This window comes from Pogona vitticeps, chromosome 5 (assembly GCF_051106095.1).
Source record: "Pogona vitticeps strain Pit_001003342236 chromosome 5, PviZW2.1, whole genome shotgun sequence".
NCBI classification, from domain to species: Eukaryota; Metazoa; Chordata; class Lepidosauria; order Squamata; family Agamidae; genus Pogona; species Pogona vitticeps.
Window position 1 is genome coordinate 185,932,501 of NC_135787.1, and position 20,645 is coordinate 185,953,145.

General features: G+C 41.0%; 1 protein-coding gene across 7 annotated transcripts in view; it reads left to right on the top strand.

The window, feature by feature from the left end:
* SOX5 (SRY-box transcription factor 5) overlaps window positions 1–20,645 on the top strand; it is a 918,192-nt gene that overhangs the window by 758,486 nt on the left and 139,061 nt on the right. For all 7 annotated transcript variants that reach the window (XM_072999722.2, XM_078376420.1, XM_078376419.1 and 4 more), the window contains 2 exons: window positions 1,959–2,079; window positions 17,377–17,462. In XM_072999722.2, coding sequence (XP_072855823.2) covers window positions 1,959–2,079; window positions 17,377–17,462 — 207 coding nt within the window. The remainder of the gene's footprint in view (window positions 1–1,958; window positions 2,080–17,376; window positions 17,463–20,645) is intronic.

The window sequence follows — 20,645 nt, forward strand, 5'->3', positions numbered from 1 at the left end:
CGGGGTCAGTCTCAGTCTGTTTTCCCTCATCCACCCCTGCACTGCTTCCAGGCAGCGCTCAAGGGATGTTCAAATTTTGAATTAGTATAATTCCAAAATAAAAGGTAGTGTGGTGTAATGGATATAGTGTTGGACTAGGGCTCAGGCGTGTTGGGTTCAAGTCTCCAGCCATAGAAACTCATGTGTGTGTGTGGAAATCCTCTGCTAGTTGTCCTCATATAATCACAAAAACCATCTCTTGGGAAAGACTTGGCAGGACATAATTTACATAGAAGTACTGTGCATCTCACTGTTGTAGGGAAGACGGTCCAGTGAATTGTGCAAACTGTTGAATTAAAACTTTAGGGCTGTTGCTATATTTTGAAACCAACCAGCTAGCACTTCAGGCAGAGACTACCTTATAATAATAATAATAAAAAGATAGTATATTTTGTGGCTGTTTTTGCTAGGAATCTGGACCGTAATAGTCATTTTCTTTGGCTGTAATCCTGTTGCTTAGCAAAGTGAGTCACAACTAGAGTGGGCCAATACGTAGATTTGAGGGGAGTTTTTGTGAGTCAGCTCCTCCTTGCTAGCCATCAATTCAAGGGGTCTACTCTAGTTGCCACTTACTACATTACACAACACGGTTTTGGCCACTGTGTTTGGCAGACAAAGCATGGGATGCCTGTAAAGGCTTCTGCCTTTCTCTTTCCAGACATGCCATGTAGCTGTTCATTCACCATTATTTTGATGGAGATGATGCTTCTTCTGGAACTTCAAATCTGACATTTAGTTGAGCTGTTGTGGTTCAGACTAGACAATATTACCAGAGGTGGGAATGCCTTGGGTGATAAAAGTCAGCTGATTGTCATTGCAGGAGCTTTCCCCCCCCCTCCTGTAACTTGCAAAATAGCACAGTTTTGATTGGTAGCATAATGATTAGGAAGATGGTTAGGCAAATGACTAGGCAAACAGAGAGGGTGGTGGAAACATCCAATGTCCAAAGTCCTCTTGAATCTCTGTGGGAAGATCATTCCATGCAATGGAAAGTACAACAAAGCATGTCTTCATCAGTATCTCAACCAAACATGCCTCACTGTTCATTTTAGTGTGCTGTGCAAATGAAGCTTTCTTATTCTACAACATATGTTGATTATCTTATATAGTGCTACAATATTTGTGCCAGGGGTTTGTAAATGGCCACTCTTGATAGCTTAGTTGTTATAGTCACTGCCACTGATTTCTAACTTTTAATTTCTCTTTGACCTCACTGCTCCAAGTCCAAACCATGCCCAGCTCACACACCCACATACGCACCCATAAATCCATGTGCATCTGAAACTGGATAACACTCCAAACATCTGGTGGGCTATAGCCTAAGACAGCTTAAGCTTTTAAGGTGCCATGAGACACTTATGTTTGCTGAAACAGACATAAACAGCTACACCTTTCAAAACGGATGCTCTTTAGCACTTTAGCTATGAAAGGGAAGTTGCTCCATACCTATCTGTTAACCTGCTTTTGGCTTGATAAGTCATAGTGCACCCGACCCACACTAGATTTGATGATGTCCATCTAAATAAGTCCCTGAACCAGTCCGCATGATCATGGGGACAATATGATCGTTGGTACTGAGAGTTGCTCCATGCAAAGCAAGAACTAGCTGTATTTAACTGTTCATTGCAATGAAATTGATGTTTTGATCATGAGAAGCAGCGCTACACATAGATGGCTTCAGCTAAATGTTTATTAAACTATTCAAGAACGTCTGACTTTAAAAAAAACTGAGAAGGTTTTCCTAAACAAGTACAGCCGTTTGGTATTGTGTGGGTGAGGGTGTGCCAGCTATGCTGTTTCAGAGATTCTTGGAGCTGTAATAAAAAAATATAGTGTTTCCAAATTATGCCGTAGAGTAAGTGTAGCATACAGGACAAACTGCGGTGCCTGTTCTGACTTTCACATTTTCTGCCCAACAGGTCCAGGGTCAGCTACCGCCGTTAATGATTCCAGTATTCCCTCCAGACCAGCGGACTCTAGCAGCAGCAGCGCAACAAGGATTCCTGCTTCCTCCTGGATTTAGCTACAAGGCAGGCTGCAGTAAGTCTTGTCGGTCCCCAACCTGACACCCATCCACACCCACACCTGCTCTACTGAAGGCATGAGTAGGGGCAAATGAGAGCTATCCTCATTTTTTATCATGATCAAAAATGTGGTCTCTGAGCCAGAAAACCTTTGGTTCAGATCTTGCCTCAATTACGCGCTCCTTTTCTACTGAGATAAATGCAGATTTCAGTTGAATATCAGGAAAAAAACTTCTTAACTGTTTGAGCAGTACAATGATTATACCAGGAGATGGTGAACACTCCAACACTGGAGGCATTCAAGAGGAAATTGGACAACCGTCTATAAGATCTGCTTTGATCTGGACTCCTGTCTTGAGCAGGGGATAGGACTCGATAGCCTTCCAACTCTACGATTCTATGACATGGTGGTATATGGTGCCCTTACCAAGACAGCCGAATCGTGGAATAATATACGGCTGTTGTGTGAAAATGTTCTTCACCCTGACTACACCACATGTAGGAATAGCTTGTGAATGCCATTTGTTGTATTTCTTATACATTATTTTCCCCCTGTACTAACATTTCTGAGCATAGAGCCCAAACAGACAGATCGGTTACCTACAAAAAATCTTGCCGGTCATAATGCCTCTAAAACAGCTGTTGTTTGAAATGCTTCTTTCTCCTTCCCGCCCCTGATGGGGGGAACCTTAACACTCTTGTAGGGGAAATAAGATTTCCTTCTAAAACAGCCTGTTCCCTATTTAATGAAGAGGTTTAATTTGCCCTTTTTTCAAGCAACTTCCAAAATAACATGCAAGTCCCATTAATCTCAACGGGAGTTCTGTGCATAGATCAAGGGTAGCATATGCCTCTCAATTTATGGGCTAACACAAAGCATGAGTGTCTTTATAACAGTCTAAGGTTGAAAAACTGCAGATTAATCCTTGAAGGCTTTGCTTTCAAAGGCATGTGTGTGTGTGTGGCAGTATGTGTATGTGTGTGTTTGGACAATTTTATTTAAGCCTTATATAGATTCTTATGTACTCTTGTCATCCAGACATGGGTTATTTAAGAAAAAATTGAGAGAGGGAGGGAGAGAGGAAGGGAAAGATCACAACTGCCTTCATTTCAGCAAACAGATTTATCTACATCATGAATTTCATAAAACGGGTTTCATTCATTTCCGCTTATCTAACTCTTCGGACATCAGCTTCCTATCTAGCTATCTGAGGCCCTCTTGTTCTAGGCGCTTCTGTCTTTAGTCCTTCTGTTTGACTTTATTATGTCCGCATCAGTGTATCATTGACTAACTCATGAATCCATCAATTGTTTTTTGTTAGCGCAGTATTCACCAAAGGAGCAGGCGAATTCATTTCCAAGGCAAAAGGGCTAAGCCGGTGTTAAGTCTATTCCAAAGTGTTAATCTTCAAGGTTGGCTTTTCTTCACTCAGAAACCTCTGGACTTCATAAATATAATAGATCTAATAGGGGTTTATGTACTTATATGTGCACTTACACACACATACACACATACATACATGTAAAATGCATACAAGGGTGTGCGTTTGTGTGGGTGTATATAGTATATATTCTGAAATGAAAGAAAAATGACAGAGTTCATCTTCACCGCTAATATTTGAACTCAAGAACTTTGATTTCTTAGTTGTAGATAAAGGGAGAACTATTGTCAGTTATGTAGGTATCTAAAGAAAGCGACAGCCATAACATGTGCTTGGGAATGGGCTGGGGGCTGGGAGACATACTGAACCAAAATCTTCTTTTACTAAGCTAGACCTTACTATTAGCTGCACCGCTAATAGGTGAACTCAAGAACTTTGAGTATGGTTATCAAGAGTTTTCAATGTGTTTTTTCTCTCTCAAAATGGGAGACGTGGTGATTCATGGAGATGAACATGTAACTTAAAGCCATGCTGAATATCACTGTGGCTTTGTTTGTAGGCCTGGAAAAGGTCAAGAATGCATCCCATTAAACATATCTGGCAGATTCAATTAATCCCTTGTTTAACATAGTGTGATGCTCCATGTGTGTGTGTTTGCTTTTCAACTGCTGGTATATTAACAGCATGGCAGCTTTGTGACACTACATCCGTTCGGTTGACATGGCATCACCATTTTTCTTTTTGCCAACATGGAAATGATATAGAAAAGTGAGCCAGGGTTTGCTTATGGCCAAAATGGTACCTTTGGTTATGGAGATATTCCAAAAATGCCAGCTTCGTTCTCCAATAAAGCGACTTTGGTGAAATTCTGTTTGCCCTTCCACAATCAAAGACGCAACAACCCTGTGTTCTGCTGCACAAATGGAATTCCAGTCATATCAGATCTAAGCTTTTGTGATATCTTTGGAGACGTTTCTCTGGAAAAGAGGCTTAATTTCATACAGGAGACTCACACTAGCACAGTTTCTTTGAGTAATCTTGCTGCCGGTCTGACCATCTATGGCTCCACTTTTACCAGCTTAGCCTGCTTTTCCCAAGATATGGGACGCATTAAGTTGGGCTCCATTTAAGTCCATTTCCACCACCAGTTGGTCCAGAGATGCTCTTCCCCGTGGCTATCGTGCCTTTGTGACATCACAAAGAGACACCTCAATTTTTAGCCCTGCAGCTTCAAAGAATCAGGTGCTGCATTCATGGCTGTCGTCAAAGCTGAACTCCCTGCCCAGTTCATCCTGAGATTTAGCTTACATTGCAGTGAGGGTAATGAAGGGCGTTAGTCTGTTGTGGCAAAAAACAAACAAAAAAACCTCCTACTTTTGGGGAGGGGCTTATTGGATCCTTCTAAGAAACTACTTTTGCGGAGGGTGTGCTATCAAATCAAATGTGGCTTATGCAACCCTTTTACAGGTATTCCAGGTAGACATTCCTCAGAAGTAGTTTGCCATTCCCTCTTTCCTGGGGGCACCCTGGGGACTGTGCAGCTTGCCTAAGACAACACAGGCTGTCTCTTTTTCCTCGAGGCATGGGGGGGGGGAATTGAACTCCCAACCTCTGGCTCCACAGCCAGATGCCCACCTTACGGAGCTACCTAGCCAGCCTTTGAGAAAGAAAGCTTGAGATGATCAAGCCAGGGTGAACTTATTCCCAATCCTCTCTCCGTCAGTGAACATGATCGGGATAGTATTGACAGAGGGGTCTGGCGTGATGTTTATCAGGATGAAATGATTGCATGGCTTTTTTCTTTGACTTCAGATTGCCATTCTCCCTGCTTAGCCTGCTTTTACTGAGATTCATCTACATCGTTTAAGGTTCATTTGCCCCTGGACTGTTTTTTTTTTCTAAACCTGTTCAAATATTCCTCTGCTTCTGGGAAAACTATAGAATGTTCCCAGTGCCTCTGTGCTTAATGGGCTGAACATGTTATCACTAGAATTTCTCATAAGACCACCTTCTGGCTTCATCTATTAGGTGTGGGTGCAGTTTACAGAAGGGACCTCTTGGACTTCAGTTAGCAAAATTTCCCAGACATCATGGCTGTTGGGAATTATAGTCCAACAAAATGTTACATTTCCATGTTCTGGGGTGGAGTGAAGTGGGCAAGTTGGGTCCTTCCAGATAAACTGCAGATCCCATGGCTGCCCATCAGAAGCTGTGCAAAGTGTGATGGTATCCTTTGGAAGGCCACAAATTCCCGCCCCTGCATATGGTAGAACTTTACTTAATTTCTTCTTGAAGAATTATATTCACCAGTTTTCCCTGCACTACCTGAGCTTGGTCATAGGAATCTTGATTTGACCAAACTTGAAAGACCAAGCTGATTTTGCCACTTTTAGTTCTCCATTCAGATGTTCTTAAGTCAGACTACGTTTTTGAGCAGTAAAGTCAAAAGGGGACAGGAAAAAGAAGAAACAGCTGTTGGTGGCAGGCAAAACTTCCGCAAGAAAATGTCTTCATAGCTGGGCTTGAAACTCGTGTAGCAATGGCTTAGTGTAGAATTCTGTTTCAGGCTCCTTCTGAATTTTGGCCACGGATCTGCAAACAATCCCACTCTATGGGATTCTGCTAAACAGTGTACAGATGGCAAATTCAAGGATACATCCTAGATAAATTATAGATGCCCTGGCAGAATATTGTTGAATAGAAATCTTCTACAAATGGTGTTGTTTTTCTCGAACACCAATTTTGACTTTGTTCAAGGAGTATGTGTCCATTTATCTTCTTTTGCAAATAAAAAACCTGCTAGCAATAATTTTAAGCAGAAGGGTAAACTCTTTTAAAAAATATCCAGTGTGGTGGAGTGGATAAAGTGATGGATTGGGATGAAGGAGGTAAAGGTAAAGGTTCCCCTTGACATTTAGTCCAGTCGTGTCCGACTGTAGGGCGCGGTGCTTATCCCCATTTCCAAGCCGTAGAGCCAGCGTTTGCCCGAAGACAGTTTCCATGGTCACGTGGCCAGCGCAAGTAGACACGGAATGCCATTACCTTGCCACCATGCTGGTACCTATTTATCTACTTGCATTTTTACATGCTTTCGAACTGCTAGGTTGGCGGGAGCTGGGACAAGCGATGGGAGCTCACTCCATCATGTGGATTCGATCTTACAACTACTGGTCTTCTGACAAAGGCTTCTGCAGTTTAACCCATAGTGCCACCACGGAGAGCTGAGTTCAAATGCCCCATGGAAACTCATGGAGGAGGTGGAACTGGCAAAACCACTCCATATCTCATTCACCTTAAAAGCCCTATTAGGATCACTGTGAGTCAGTTCTGACTTTCCAGCACATAATAACAACCATAAAACTCTTTTACGACCAGTTGATTTCAGTGGGGTATCTAAACATTTTGTAGCATGTGTGCATTATGAGCATGGACTTTATCAATAGGGTACTTTCATCTTGTATTAACAATATTTATTTATTTATTTATTTATTTTATTTCTATCCCGCCTATCTGGTCATACTAGACCACTCTAGGTGGCTTACAATTGGAGCAACAATAAAATTATTAAAAACATTACAAATAGACAAAATGGAAATCAAAGAATATAAAAGAAAAATCGTCAGGGATTATCTGTTGGGAAAGCCTGCCTATATGTAATTCTGAGGTGAGGAAAAGTGAACATATAAAAGGTACACTCTGTATTTCTACTGTATCAGTACAATGCAGATAGAACTTTTAAAAAAAAACCTTACAGTCTGTGTAGCCTTCATAATTAACTCGTAAATCTCTCAGAGAGTGCTTTAAGCCAGTGGTCCCCAACCTTGGGCCTCCAGATGTTCTTGGACTTCAACTCCCAGAAATCCTGGCCAGCAGAGGTGGTGGTGAAGGCTTCTGGGAGTTGTAGTCCAAGAACATCTGGAGGCCCAAGGATGAGGACCACTGCTTTAAGCGCTAAGGCGTAGTATATAAGCAGCATGGTTTTGCAGTTTCAGAAAGCCCAAATAACAGTTATAGACAAAATATTTATTTATTTACCCTGTTTCTCTGAAAATAAGACCTAACCTGAAAATAAGCCCTAGTATGATTTTTCAGGATGCTCGTAATATAAGCTCTACCCCAAAATAAGCCATAGTTAGATGAAAGCCCGCCTTCCACCCTTGTGCAGCAACCAGAAGAAGATGACACGACTGTATTTGCGTAAATGTAGCTTGTTGCACATGAAAAAAATAAAACATCCCCTGGAAATAAGCCCTAATATGTTTTTTGAAGCAAAAATTAATATAAGACCCTGTCTTATTTGGGGGAAACATGGTATTTCATTGATTTATATACTGCCCTATTAGTATGATGCACCATTCCATATTCTATATAAAATATCGACTTACTTTTTACACCTGGCACAACAGATACAAGGACAGACAAGTCAAGGCAAATGAACGTATATATGCTGAATTTCCCATTCATTGGTTTTCTGAACAGTCTTCCCCACTTCCAATTAAAAAATATATGAAACCCATAGTTAATTGGTTCCATGTAGAGGACAATAAAATTAATGTTTAGGATTTAAATGCCATAAACTTCCCCAGGCAGTTTTGCTGATGTGTCTCTTGTTCTTTAGTTCATCACATGTTTCATTGTTTAATAAGATATCATGTGGGTTGTATTATAATGTCTCTTGTACGCAAGGACCAAAGGCATTGCTTCAAAAAGACTCCTGGCTAATTTCTGATTTAAATGCTGTCAGATGATTTCCAGGTCGTTAACAATTGACAAGCCCTGTGGGGAAGGAGAAGAGAAAGGGCCCGATCCAGTTGCTAGTCTCAACAAGAGTGGATATACTCATTGAGTGACTGAATCTACTGTAGTTGGGGCCAGCAATTCGGTTAAGGCCAAAAAAAGGTTGATGCCAATGCATATTATTATCAGATGTTATCAAAGCTGATAAAGTGATGGTCAGTCTGAGCAGAGGAAGGAGTAGTCTTGATCTAATAGTAGGGGCAAAAGGTTTTGTAATGCCAGCAGAGCTATGCAGATCATTTTGATACCCAAGATGGTACCCCTTTCCTTATTCTGCATTAAAAAGCTCACTGGGCCACTAGCTGACTACTAGCAACAGAATTGCATGCTCCAGAACACCTGAATATTGTTGTTAACTCAACAAAGACCCATTGCTTGAGATTTCCAAGAAAACTCTTTGGACAAGGGGGTAGGCCCCTTGGTGTTGCCACAAGAGGTGAACCTTATATAATAAATGGAAAATTGGGTCTGCTTGTCTGTGTCAAGACCCTGTGGACTTCCTGCATTACTTCTTAAGCAGAATGCAACTCACCGGCAAACACCATCACAGCAGCTGGGGGGGGGGAGAGAAGGATGGGAGGCCAGGCTTTAAAACAACCCTGTACCATCACATCAAACTTTCTTCTCCTCCAGCACCACTGTCCTGATGTTTATGGCCCCAAACACAGTAATTCCTTTCCTCAAACTTCAGCTGATGCCCTATCTGGCTATAGGCTATTTTGAGGGAAATATGTCTAGCTGGGCGGCACACCCAATTTGAACAAAAGATTCAGATGAAAAAAAATGAAGGTCATTCTGCATATGCTGCCTGAGGCGGTTTCCTCAATGTACCTAAAAGCAGGGAAAGCCATAAATATCAGGTGCTGGCATAACATAGTCATGGTGAATGATGGTTGGATAGAGCAAGAATTGAGCTGTTGTAACACCTGAGAAGAATGGGATTCATGCAAGGCCAGAGGAACACGGTGGAACATACAAAGGTGGATTCTGCAATGCTTTCACTGTACCATGTGATGTCATTTACAGAGCAACTTCTGTAAGCTTTCGCAAGCTGTACATCAGTATTGTTATTGTCATTGGTATTTATAGCCTGCTTTTCAGCCAAGGTTAGCTCCCAAAGGAGCTTACGATTAAAACCCCACAGAAAGTACAATTTAGTACAGGATATGTACAGTGTTTATGACAGTCTCCTCGGGTCATTGGCAGCTGATAACACATCCAGGTCCACAGGCTCTTCATTCCCTGAGCAACAAGTTTTGCTTAGCCTTTTAAAACACATGCCCGATTAGGAAAGGTTCTCATCAGCCCCTCTTTTGTTGTTGTTGTTTAGTCGTTAAGTCGTGTACAGCTCTTTTTTTTTTTTTGAGTATTTATTTAAGGACAGGGTAGGTTATACAAAAAGTAAGGGGGGATAGGGAAAAGGGAAAAAGGGTTAGGGGGATAGGAGAACACAGAGTATACAATCATCCAATCAATTCATATTAGAATAACAAATCAACTTTTTGCTTTTTCACAGTTTGATTACCCTCCTGCTTTCATCTTATAATTTAATTTTAGTTTAATTCTATGTTACTCCAACACTATCTGATAACTGTACAATACATCCCATCGTTCAGTTTCCTTTTGAGTTGAACAGTCTTTCAGCCCATCTGACAGGATATCCATTTTTGTCACTTCCCATATTTTCACAATAAGTTTCTCTTGTTTCAGTATCTCTGCTTTCTTAAGGTTTTTAACATAATACTTTTAAATTCTGGGAGCTGCATAGGTCACTGGATAACTCTTTATCCCATCTATGTTACCTGGTGTCATGCCCAATAAAGATGGTTCTGAAGTTTGTGCAGCTTCATTTAACTGTTGTTTGGCATCTAATGTCCCCTCTTTCATCACTTTCATCAGATCTTCTATTTTGCTAAGACCTTCATTCACTTGCTGAAACCCTGTTATTATTGTCTTTTGCATAGTAATCTGCCATTCCGTTTCTATTTCTTGTACAACTATTCCAAAACTTTGAGATTGAACAGACCAAGTCTCCACTTGTTGTCTTAAATTTTTGGAGGCCATCTCAGGCTTTCCAATGAGTGGGGTTTGTATAGATGGTACTATGTCCTTAACCACAATGATCGCCCCTTGGATATCCTTCAATAGTTTCTACAATTTTATCAACAATCCAAACCCATAATCATAAACCTCCCCTTAAATCTCCCTCCAATTTTTATCCAAATATTATAATATAAAAATCAACTTTTAACCCAGCAAATTCAAATAGAACTGTGGCATAATTATTTCTTCTTCTCCCGTGTCTAGCAAGCTGCTATTATCAGACTCACACGCAGTCTGACAAACCAAACAATCACAGAGTCTCAGACTGTCCAGTAGTTGTCCTTGAAGCCCGTCTTATGATCTTTCCATTAACCCATTGATACTCCTCAGTCCAGTCAACCATGTCTGCTCCTTCTTTCTTCTCCAGAAAACCACCAGATTCTATTATCAAAAGTTCACAGAGTCCAGGAAAAGGAAAGGAAAAATATGTCCAAGCCAAACTGCATTCACAAAACTCAAGTCTCTTGAATCCTGTCCGGTGGTATTACCATCTGGGATTTTTTTTCCAGAAACAAAAGATTTATTTTTCCATCTGACTCTCTCAGCTTTGAAACCAGTCTGCTGTATTAAGAGTTAGTTAGTTAGTTTCACTTTTGAAGCAGACTGATAAGATAGGCTCGCCACTGCTTTTCTTCTTTCAGCCAAATATTTTCATTCTTATTTTCAGCTTAATGGGGCTGTTTCATAAATCAAACGCTTCAGCTTACTTAGTTGTTATATATTTTAACATTATATTGGTTGTTCTCTTCTCCTCCGGGTTACTCACGGCTCCGTGCCAATATGGCTCCTGCCTCCGATCCATGCTGGATGATTTCTTCAGAGGGAAGAAATCCGGGTTTGCATCCCATTCTTCTCCTTCTGCTGCTCACCAACTGCTTCAGAGAGAATTCTCCTAGACTCTCCTTCAATCCCCATTTCAAAAAGGGGATCCCAAACCAGAGGGTTCCAGTTTTTCCAGAGAGCTCTTCTCTGGAACTACTGGCAGCACCACAACAAAGCCCCGCCTCGTGTCCAACTCTTCATGATCCCATGGACCAGAGCACGCCAAGCCCTCTGTCTTCCACTGCCTCCCGGAGTTGGGTCAAATTCATGTTGGTTGCTCCGATGACACTGTCCAGCCATCTCGTCCTCTGTCGTCCCCTTCTCCTCTTGCCTTCTCACTTTCCCAACATCAGGGTCTTTTCCAGGGAGTTTTCCCTTCTCATGAGATGGCCAAAGTATTGAAGCCTCGGCTTCAGGATCTGTCCTTCCAGTGAGCACTCAGGGTTGATTTCCTTCAAAACGGATAGGTTTGTTCTCCTTGCAGTCCAGGGGACTCTCAAGAGTCTTCTCCAGCACCACAATTCAAAATCAATTCTTTGGCGGTCAGCCTTCTTTATGGTCCATGTTCAAACCTTTGTTTGAAGTTTCAAAGGTCAGAACTAAAACCCAAATCAAAACTAGTGTAAGTTTAGAAAACATTTGGGGGGAAAGGTGAGGTTTTGGTGACAGGTTTGTTAGTGGTGGGACTTTAATGGGGAAAGTCTAGTACAACCATCTACAAACAAGATATACATAAGTACTACTTACACTGCAGAGGAGTGGGGTCTGTTCTTGATCTTCCCAGAGTGCCAGGAATCAAGCTACAGGAAGCTAAATTTAGGCTGAATATCAGGAAAAAACTTCTTAACTGTTAGAGCAGTACGACAATGGAACCAATTACCTCAGGAGGTGGTGAGCATTCCAACCCTGGAGGCATTCAAGAGAAAATTGGACAACAATTTGTCAGGATTAGTTTGATTTGGATTCCTGCATTGAGCAGGGGATTCTCCTCAATGGCCTTATGGGTCTCTTTGAAGTGATTTATTCTGTGAGTCTATGACTCTAACTGAAAGATAATGAAGATAAAATAAAAATAATATGTTTTTTAACATGATCCAATAAGGCGCATAAAAGGACAATTTTTCAGCAGTATGTATAATTTTTTCTTCCTTAAAAAAAAATTGAATATTATTTTGTTGCCAAAACTACACACATTACCCCATAATCATTATATGCCCATTGACGCAGCACCATTGTTCCGTATGCAGAGGTAGAATCGGGATGGAATCAGGCTTATTATCAAAAAGAGAAGGAGACACCTCATGGAAAAAATAACAAAGGGGGCACAGCCGTGTGTAAAATGTACACATGCTAAAGTATACACATAGGTGCAATGTATTATTCATTTATTTAAAATATTTTTACCCCACCTTTCTCTTTAAAAGGACCCAAGGTGGCTTACGTCATGGAAAAGATAATATTTAAAAGCTAAAAAACAGTATGTATACAACTATTTATAAAGAATTGAACAAGCATTATATTAAAAATGATAAATAAAACCAATACTAAAAACACATTTAAAAACAACAGAGCACCACAGTCCTATTTGGAAAAACTCCTCTCGTACAGCTAGTCATTAAAGGAAAGGTTGCCTGAAGAGAAAGGTCTTCACCTGCTTCTGGAAGGACAGTAAAAATGGGGCCAGCCTGGCCTTCTGTGGGAGGGAGTTCCAGAGTCTGCAGCAACAGAAAAGGCCCTCTCCTGTATCCTCACCAAGTGCATCTTGAGGCCCAGGTAGGCTGACAGAGAGAAGTAAAGTCTTTTAGATATTTTGACTAGAGATGGGCACGAACCATATACAATACTAAAAGGATCAATGACTACAAAACGGAAAGACGTAAGTAACTCCAGAGACACATTCAACACAGAAAAGTTACAACAATCCATTTTTTAAAAAACAGTTGAACCCATATTAGGATTTTAAAAGCAAGTTTAAAAACAATTTAGAAACATTTAAAAATCAGTAAATTCAAAACCAGCCGTCCAGAGACAACTCACTGCTTAAAAGCCTGCCTAAAGAGGAAGGTCTTTGCCTGCCGATGGAAGGACAAGAGGAAAGGGGCCAAGCTGGCTTTTCAGGGCAGCGCATTCCGAAGCCTGGGAGCAACTGCTGAGAAGGTCCATTTGTTGGACTATAATTGCTACAATACTTCAGCCAGTATAGCTGGAGAATTCTGGGAAATAAGTTTCCCAAACTCTGCTACCAAACATTGTGTGTTACTGCATTTGTGCCTCTCTCTTTTAAAAAAAGATTTCCCTTCTATTAGCTAAAAAAAGAGAGGAAGAATCAGGAAAGGAAATGTATTGTGCTCATTTTGTCAAATATACCATGGCTTTGCTTTTGTAATGAATGTGTCTTATTGTTCTCAGAGACTACACTGGACCAGTGATTTCTGTTAGCACATCATTTTGCCATGAACAAATGCTTCAGTGATCTTTATTAATGGAGTGGAAAGCTTTTTAAACACTTTGTCATTGAGCAAGGCCAGGAATATGTAAGGCACAGCACATAAGGTGTTAAGGACAAGTCAAGATTTAACAATTCATTCCATTGTTTTCTCCACAAACATGGAAGATGATCATCATTTTGAACTGAATGGGAAGAGGAAGGCATGATTTAGTAAGATCCAAGACTTTTTCTTCTATATATTCCAATTAAAATTGATGGAGGGAGAAAAGAATTCAACAAAGGGCGAAATCCAGTAGTCCGTACTAAAGGAGACACACTGAATCAAAGCATTGACTTGTTTAGTAGATCTACTCTACTTGGAACTAACAACAGGATCTAGCCAGTGCATTTTGAGAGCATGTATTTGAGTTGGGTTTTTAAAAAATATCTCACAGTAATTGTAAGAAATCTTGTAACATAGATGATCCATCACTTCTTTTAAAAGTAAAGTGATTTGTGTCTTTGATATTTGGGGCACAGGCCAAGGCAGTGCATAGGCTGGGAAAGGGTGTCCACCCTACAGTCACAAATTGCTTGAGGGTGCAGGTCCCTTTCTTATAATCTTATACTGCACTTCTAATCTACAGGGATGGTTAAACTACCCTTATACCAGATCATAAGAGTCTCATCATTTGTGAGGATTTTTAGATAGGTTTCGAGGGAACTGGACAGATTCCTTTTGAAGAAACATGGTGCAGTCATGCCAAATTCCCCTTTTCTAGTTAAGCAGTGGTTGCAGAATTACTGTATTTTTTGCACCATAAGACTCACTTTTTTCCCACAAAACAGGGGTGTGGAAAGTCTGTGCGTCTTATGGAGCGAAGAAAACAGATTATATTTTCCTGTTTTCTTCTCCTAAAAAATTGGTGCATCTTATGGAAAGGTGCGTCTTATGGAGCGAAAAATACGGTAGATACACAACTGATTGCATAAAGGATAGTCTACTGTTTGGAGGGAAATTGCTGCATAGTTACTCTCTAGGGCTCATTTCTTCCAACAAGATTTTGTCCTTGGGTGTATTCTCCCCCCTTTCCTGAGAGAACAGTATTGTGAAATATATTTGTTTACTTAATCTGTTTTTTTAACTACTCTTCCACACATCAGTATTGAAGGTGATTTGCAATGTAACGTAGAAAGTTTAAATGCAGATGGAGAGAGAGAGAGAGATCACACCAACTAAAACAAGGCTGATAAAATATTAGATGTCCAAGTTAATCAAAAGAAGTGTGATATTTATAACTGAAAGTTTAAAGTGTCTTTTAACTGCTAATTTAATATAGGATCATTATAATGTTTTTAACTTCTGGAAACCACCCAGAATAGTGCACGACGCTAATGGGGAGGTATATAAATTCAAAAAATAAGTAAATAAATGGTAAGTTTAACAAAACAGTGTTGTTTTCACAAGCTACCAAAAGCCCCCATGCGAGGGACAAAGGGCTGGGGAAGTTTATTTTCGCTTTTCAAAGTTAGCCCTACCCAATGTATGTTCATACTAGAAATAGGTTTTTCTTTCTCTCCTCTTTGCCCTTTCCCACTGCTACTGGAAGCCGAGCCTTGTGGCTGCAGAAGTGGGCAATACATGGCCCTCCAGATAATGCTGGACTACCTACGACTCCTATCGCCACCCTCACTCTTGAGTGTCCTGGTTAGGGCTGATGGGAGTTATACTCCAAAGACATCTGGAGTGGCCATGTGTTGTCTGCCTTAAAGGCAAAGAAGGAAGCCGAGGATGCTCAGAATGTGACTTATTGCTGAGCGCAATGGAAATCCGAAGGAATTTTTGCGTAGAAAGGCAAGTTTGTTATTTTGTGAGCAGGGTGGTGGTGAAGGGTCATTTCAGTACCCCTGCCCCTAACTGAAAAGTCAGAGAGCTTTTTTTTTAGTCACCTAGCCACTGTACCAAAAGTTCTAGAATCTTGAAAACCAATGATGTAGTTTATTGAAGTGTTGAATTTATGAAACTTCTTCTTTTGGATTACAACTCCTTCAATCTACTGGCGATTGTGGTGGATTCTGATGGTTGTGGTCTGAAATCCCCCCAAGCTCTACCAAAGTGGTAAAATTTGATCATTACATATTCTGATGTGACACTGAACCAGTTTACTCTTCAACAAAATAATACGTGGAATGGAAAATCCTTTCTTCTTTAATTTTGTACTCTCATTGCATATAGTGATAACAGTTTTGGGATCGGGAAGAAAAACCAAAAAATGTTGTTGAAGAATGTATGTTTAGGATAATATATACTTAGACATGTGTGCTTTTAAAAAATACATTTGTAAAGGCGTATTTTGTGATTTTAAGGCATATCATTTTTTTCTATGAATATATGTTTAAAAAAGCAAATTAATGCACAAATGGCATTCAGTTAATATATTGCTGAACACATTCAAAACCGATACAGATTGAAAAGAGACTTTGTGAGTCTATTTCCATTCCTGGCCAATCCAATCAGATCAGCTCTAAAAAAATAAATAACGTCCTTATGGTGGTTGGTTGATTTTTAAGCAACTTGTTACAGACAAGTTATTAACATACTTTTTTTTTTGAAGTCAGTTGACAAAAAGCACACTGGCAGTCATACGCTTCCGTAAATGATAGAAAGATCTTGGTCACCTATTTAAATGGACTGAATTCTTGTACTCTATGACCCTCTGTTGGTATTAATCCTAATATTTTGGGGCCAGTATTGGAAATCAATCTGTAAAGGCCTGCGTAATATCTGTATAGGGTGACACCTGTAACTGAGTATAGCCAAATGCACTGTGAAATTGAACATTATTAAACAGATTTTTTAAAAAGTTAATAGTTATGGGCAGTTTAGTAAGCGCTAAACCTGTTTATTCAGTAGGCTTTGCAGAACCGACTATTACAAATTCCCCGAATAAAATGTATGCTAAGCAACATGGCAAAAGATCAGAATACGTCTGTAGTGATGCTGCGGGATAGCTCAGTGGTTTTGGTCTCTGGCTGCAGAGCCAAAGGTTAGGAGTTCGATTCCCCGACTCGGTGATTTGTAGGGTGTCTTCCAGCTCTGCACTTTTCAGATGACGATGATGATTGTTTTCCTTTGGTGTGCATACAGGCACGTCCCAAGTACAGCTGTATTGCCATCTGTGAAATGGCAAAGAGTACAGACTCCCCAGTTTATTCGGTGGGAGCTCTGCTGGGTTAAAGAAACTCCCTGCAGCCAAGCTTGTAAATTTGCCCCTATCCAATTCGGGCACCTTATTGAGGTTGTCCTGTTTTCCTCCTGGTTCCTCCCTAATTTTTCATTCTCCTTCTCCTCTCTCTCTCTCTCTCTCTCTCTCTCTCTCTCTCTCTCTCTCTCTCTCTCTCTCACACACACACACACACACACACACACACACAAACACACACACACACACACACACACACACACACACAAACACACACATACCTTCTTCTGAAGCTCAGTCCTCTGATCAATGTGCGCTCCCCCCCTCCCTCCCTATTTCCCTAAATACATCATGAAAAAGGATGAGGTTTCCGCCTTAATTGCTTGTGCCTTTTATTCACATTCCTCTCTCAGCCAGAATTGTGAAGAGTGTTAGTAAAAGGCTTCACAATGGAGCTTTTCATTAGGCCTCAGCAAGGCACACAAAAGGAGGCTTTTGGAAGGAGTGAATGCAGGAGTTTAATTTGCAGGTGGAGAGTAGATAAAAGGTGCTGACGCCTCTATTATTCTCTTACTTAGGTGACCCTTACCCTGTTCAGCTGATCCCAACAACCATGGCAGCTGCTGCCGCGGCAACCCCCGGCTTAGGCCCTCTGCAACTGCAGGTAAGTCTGGACACAATGGCAGGAGAGGCAAAGGTTAAATAAATATGGAAAACAGTTTTCTCTCCTGTTCGTACCCCATGAAATTTGCAATTCGTTTTCTTCTTCTCCCCCCCCCATACCCTGCCTTTTGTTTCCGGCTTTTTTTATGTGTGCCCCCCCTTTTTTCATTTATAAATCAACATCTGAGGAGGGGGCATTATTTTCATGGGGGAGAAGGGTGGTTTTCGAAGAGGTTATATCCACAGCCTTTTGGCTTAGCAGTCAAATGATGATGGTGGTGGTCCATAACACACATGTGGCCTTCCCATTCTTTCTCACATTTCCACGTGATGGCTCAAGAGTAATTTTAACATAATTCGTAAGTAGAGAGATAATAGAGATAAAATGACTTAACTTACTCTCGTAATACTGGAAGACTAAAAATGTACTTCTTCGTACAGTCATAGCAGAGGTGGACAGATTTCTGACTTCTGATTTTTTTGTGTGTATGTGGATTTTTTTTCCCTACTGAAATCTCAAGTTCCATAAGCAGAGACTGCTACAAATGGCATGGCAGTGGAACAGAAGAGCTAAACCCTGAATTTGTTTCGACTTCCAGAACTAAATGGTGCTCACAGTCTCCATCTTCAAAGTCTCCTGATTACCTCAAGCTTTCTTCATTTCCACAGTATAGCTGAGAGCAGGAGGGGAATAAGATTTTCACCACTGTTGTAGAGCAGCTGAAAGCCAGGTCTTTGTTTATACACGGTAACCACCCAGATATCTGCAAGCAGAGGCTCATTCATCTTCTGAACGTCCTTAGCAACGTAACAGCCAGAAAGTGAGGTAAACTCCATGGCTTCCTAGGAAACTGGTCAAAGGTGGGCACATCATACCTTGATACCGATGTCATTGGAAATCAAAGCAGTGTACATGAGCAGAGATAGGATATGATTCCTTCTGGAATTAAAACACACAGAACCTGGAACCCATCAGAGCAGTGGGCATATTGACTTGAAAAAATCCAAAAGTTGTAGTCCAGAACCCCAGTGTCTTCCATCTCTGACACTAGAGTCTCAGGTGATCTTTCATCCAGGCATTGACCAAACCTAGATCTGGTTATTTTCAGCAAGGACGTTGCCTGAGATCCCTTCAGTACCTGCCCTAAGATCAAGAGAAGACCAAGATATCCAGAGTTTTCCATGTTAGAGACAGTGCACATTTTATTATTAGATGCTGGGCATCAATTACATGAGATTGCTGTCATCATCCCCTTAATCAGGTCACACATTGCCCAGGGATAGCATTGTAATCCTTAGGGGGTAGAATAGCATTTACGGCTTCCCTTCACCCTGCAAATAGCCTGCAGTATTGTAATCTTACATACAAGTGGCTGATGATACAGATGGCCAGGTGGCATTATCTTCCCGTTTTGTTTTGTTTTTTAATAAGAGGGAAAATTCAGGCACTTGCACAGACATCCATTGGAGGGCTTGATTTGTAGTGCAATCAGACTGAATGATGACGAATTCTTGCACACAGTTATTTCATATGTACCAGTGGTTTCATAGCTCATAGAGCTTCCTCAGATAATCTGACTGTCTATTCCCGGAGTGCAGATTGAGATGGATCTTCAGTTCGGATTTATGGCCATTCTTTCATTCTGACTGGTTGGGAAGAAGGTGCTATGATGATGATAATTTAATTAACATGTGTATGTTTACAGAATAGAAGCTGTAAGTGTTTTTCGTGGGAGTATAGGAAGTTGACTTATTCCAGGTTGAACTATTTGTGCATCTAGCTCAGAATTATTCCCTACAACCTGTAGTGCCCCTGTAAGATCTCCATCACATTTTCCTCCCCTATCATCACCTGTTGCCTAAACTTTTAACAAGATGTGGCATGGGCTGAATTGTACAAACATGTTCTCTATCTATTTTCAAAAGCTTTCACGGCCGGGATCTGATGGTTGTTGTGGGTTTTTCAGGCTCTTTGGCCATGTTCTGAAGATTGTTCTCTATCGCTTAGTTACAGTCCATCCGCTCAGAGTAGATTCATCTAGATGAGCAGTATAAAAGCCAAATAAATAAATAAATAAAATCTTTATGTCACTTGAGAAGATGCTCAGACAGATCATTGGATTTTACCAAGGACAGTCATGATCAGCATCCATAAGGTGATTTGGTAGATGATGAGTGTATTTACACTACTCAGTTACAACATGAGATACAACTTGGATACAACTCTCGGATACTGAGATAGATGGACCAAATGGTTAGACTCAACATAGGATAATCTCTTATACTCCTAATTTGGGGGAAATGGATTTTACTCTGATTGGGGCTAACCCTGTCATTATGAGATAGTCTGAAACTCCTAGTTCTTTGCGGCGACCCCTCTGTGTGCAATGACATATCAGCATAGCGAGCCACTCTCTTAATGAGCAGGAGAGAGGGTGGGAGGTGATGAAGATGGATCTTTTCTGCAGTCGAGTCAGCTGAGTGCTAGAGAAAGCACTGTCGCTGTGTAATCTGTCAGAGGTTAATATATTCACCCCTATTGTGCTTTATATGAAAAGCAACACTGTGGTTTAGACTCTGATGGTAGGGGTACAAAATGCCGTCGGCCTCATGAGAGTCATAGGGGCCACAGAGGTGGTGCTGTTTGTGTCTGTCTTCCTCCAGAAAAAAAAATCAGGAGTTACCTCATTTCTCGTAAAGTGCTAGAAATAGTGACACTAGACGCAAAAGACTAAAAAAAAAAAGGCAGAGACAGAAGAGGAACTAACCAGAACTGTGTTACTAGTAATGAAGTCAAGCCTTTGGGAAGCTTTGTTCCTCTTGTTTTTAAGGGAGGGTGGAAGTTGTCAGTGATGAAAGGAACGGATAGAATGGAGATGTTTCTCAGGGGCTGGTTGTCTTGTGTAGTGCAAAAGGCCGTCATCGGAAACACTGTGCCAATTGTGGAAGTAGCCCAACTGGCATTTCCCTGCTTCCCTGCGCTGCTGTCCACTCCGGTGAGGAGGCGGGATGACGAGTCTCCCCACTCACCTGCATGATGACAGCCATGCATCCCACGAGGAGCCTGGTAAATGGACCAGATTGGTTCTGGAGGGAGTCGAAAAGTCCCGGCCATCTGTGGTGGCAATATTCATATTAATCTCCCCCAGGAGATGAATACAAATATCCCATCTCTAGACTGTTC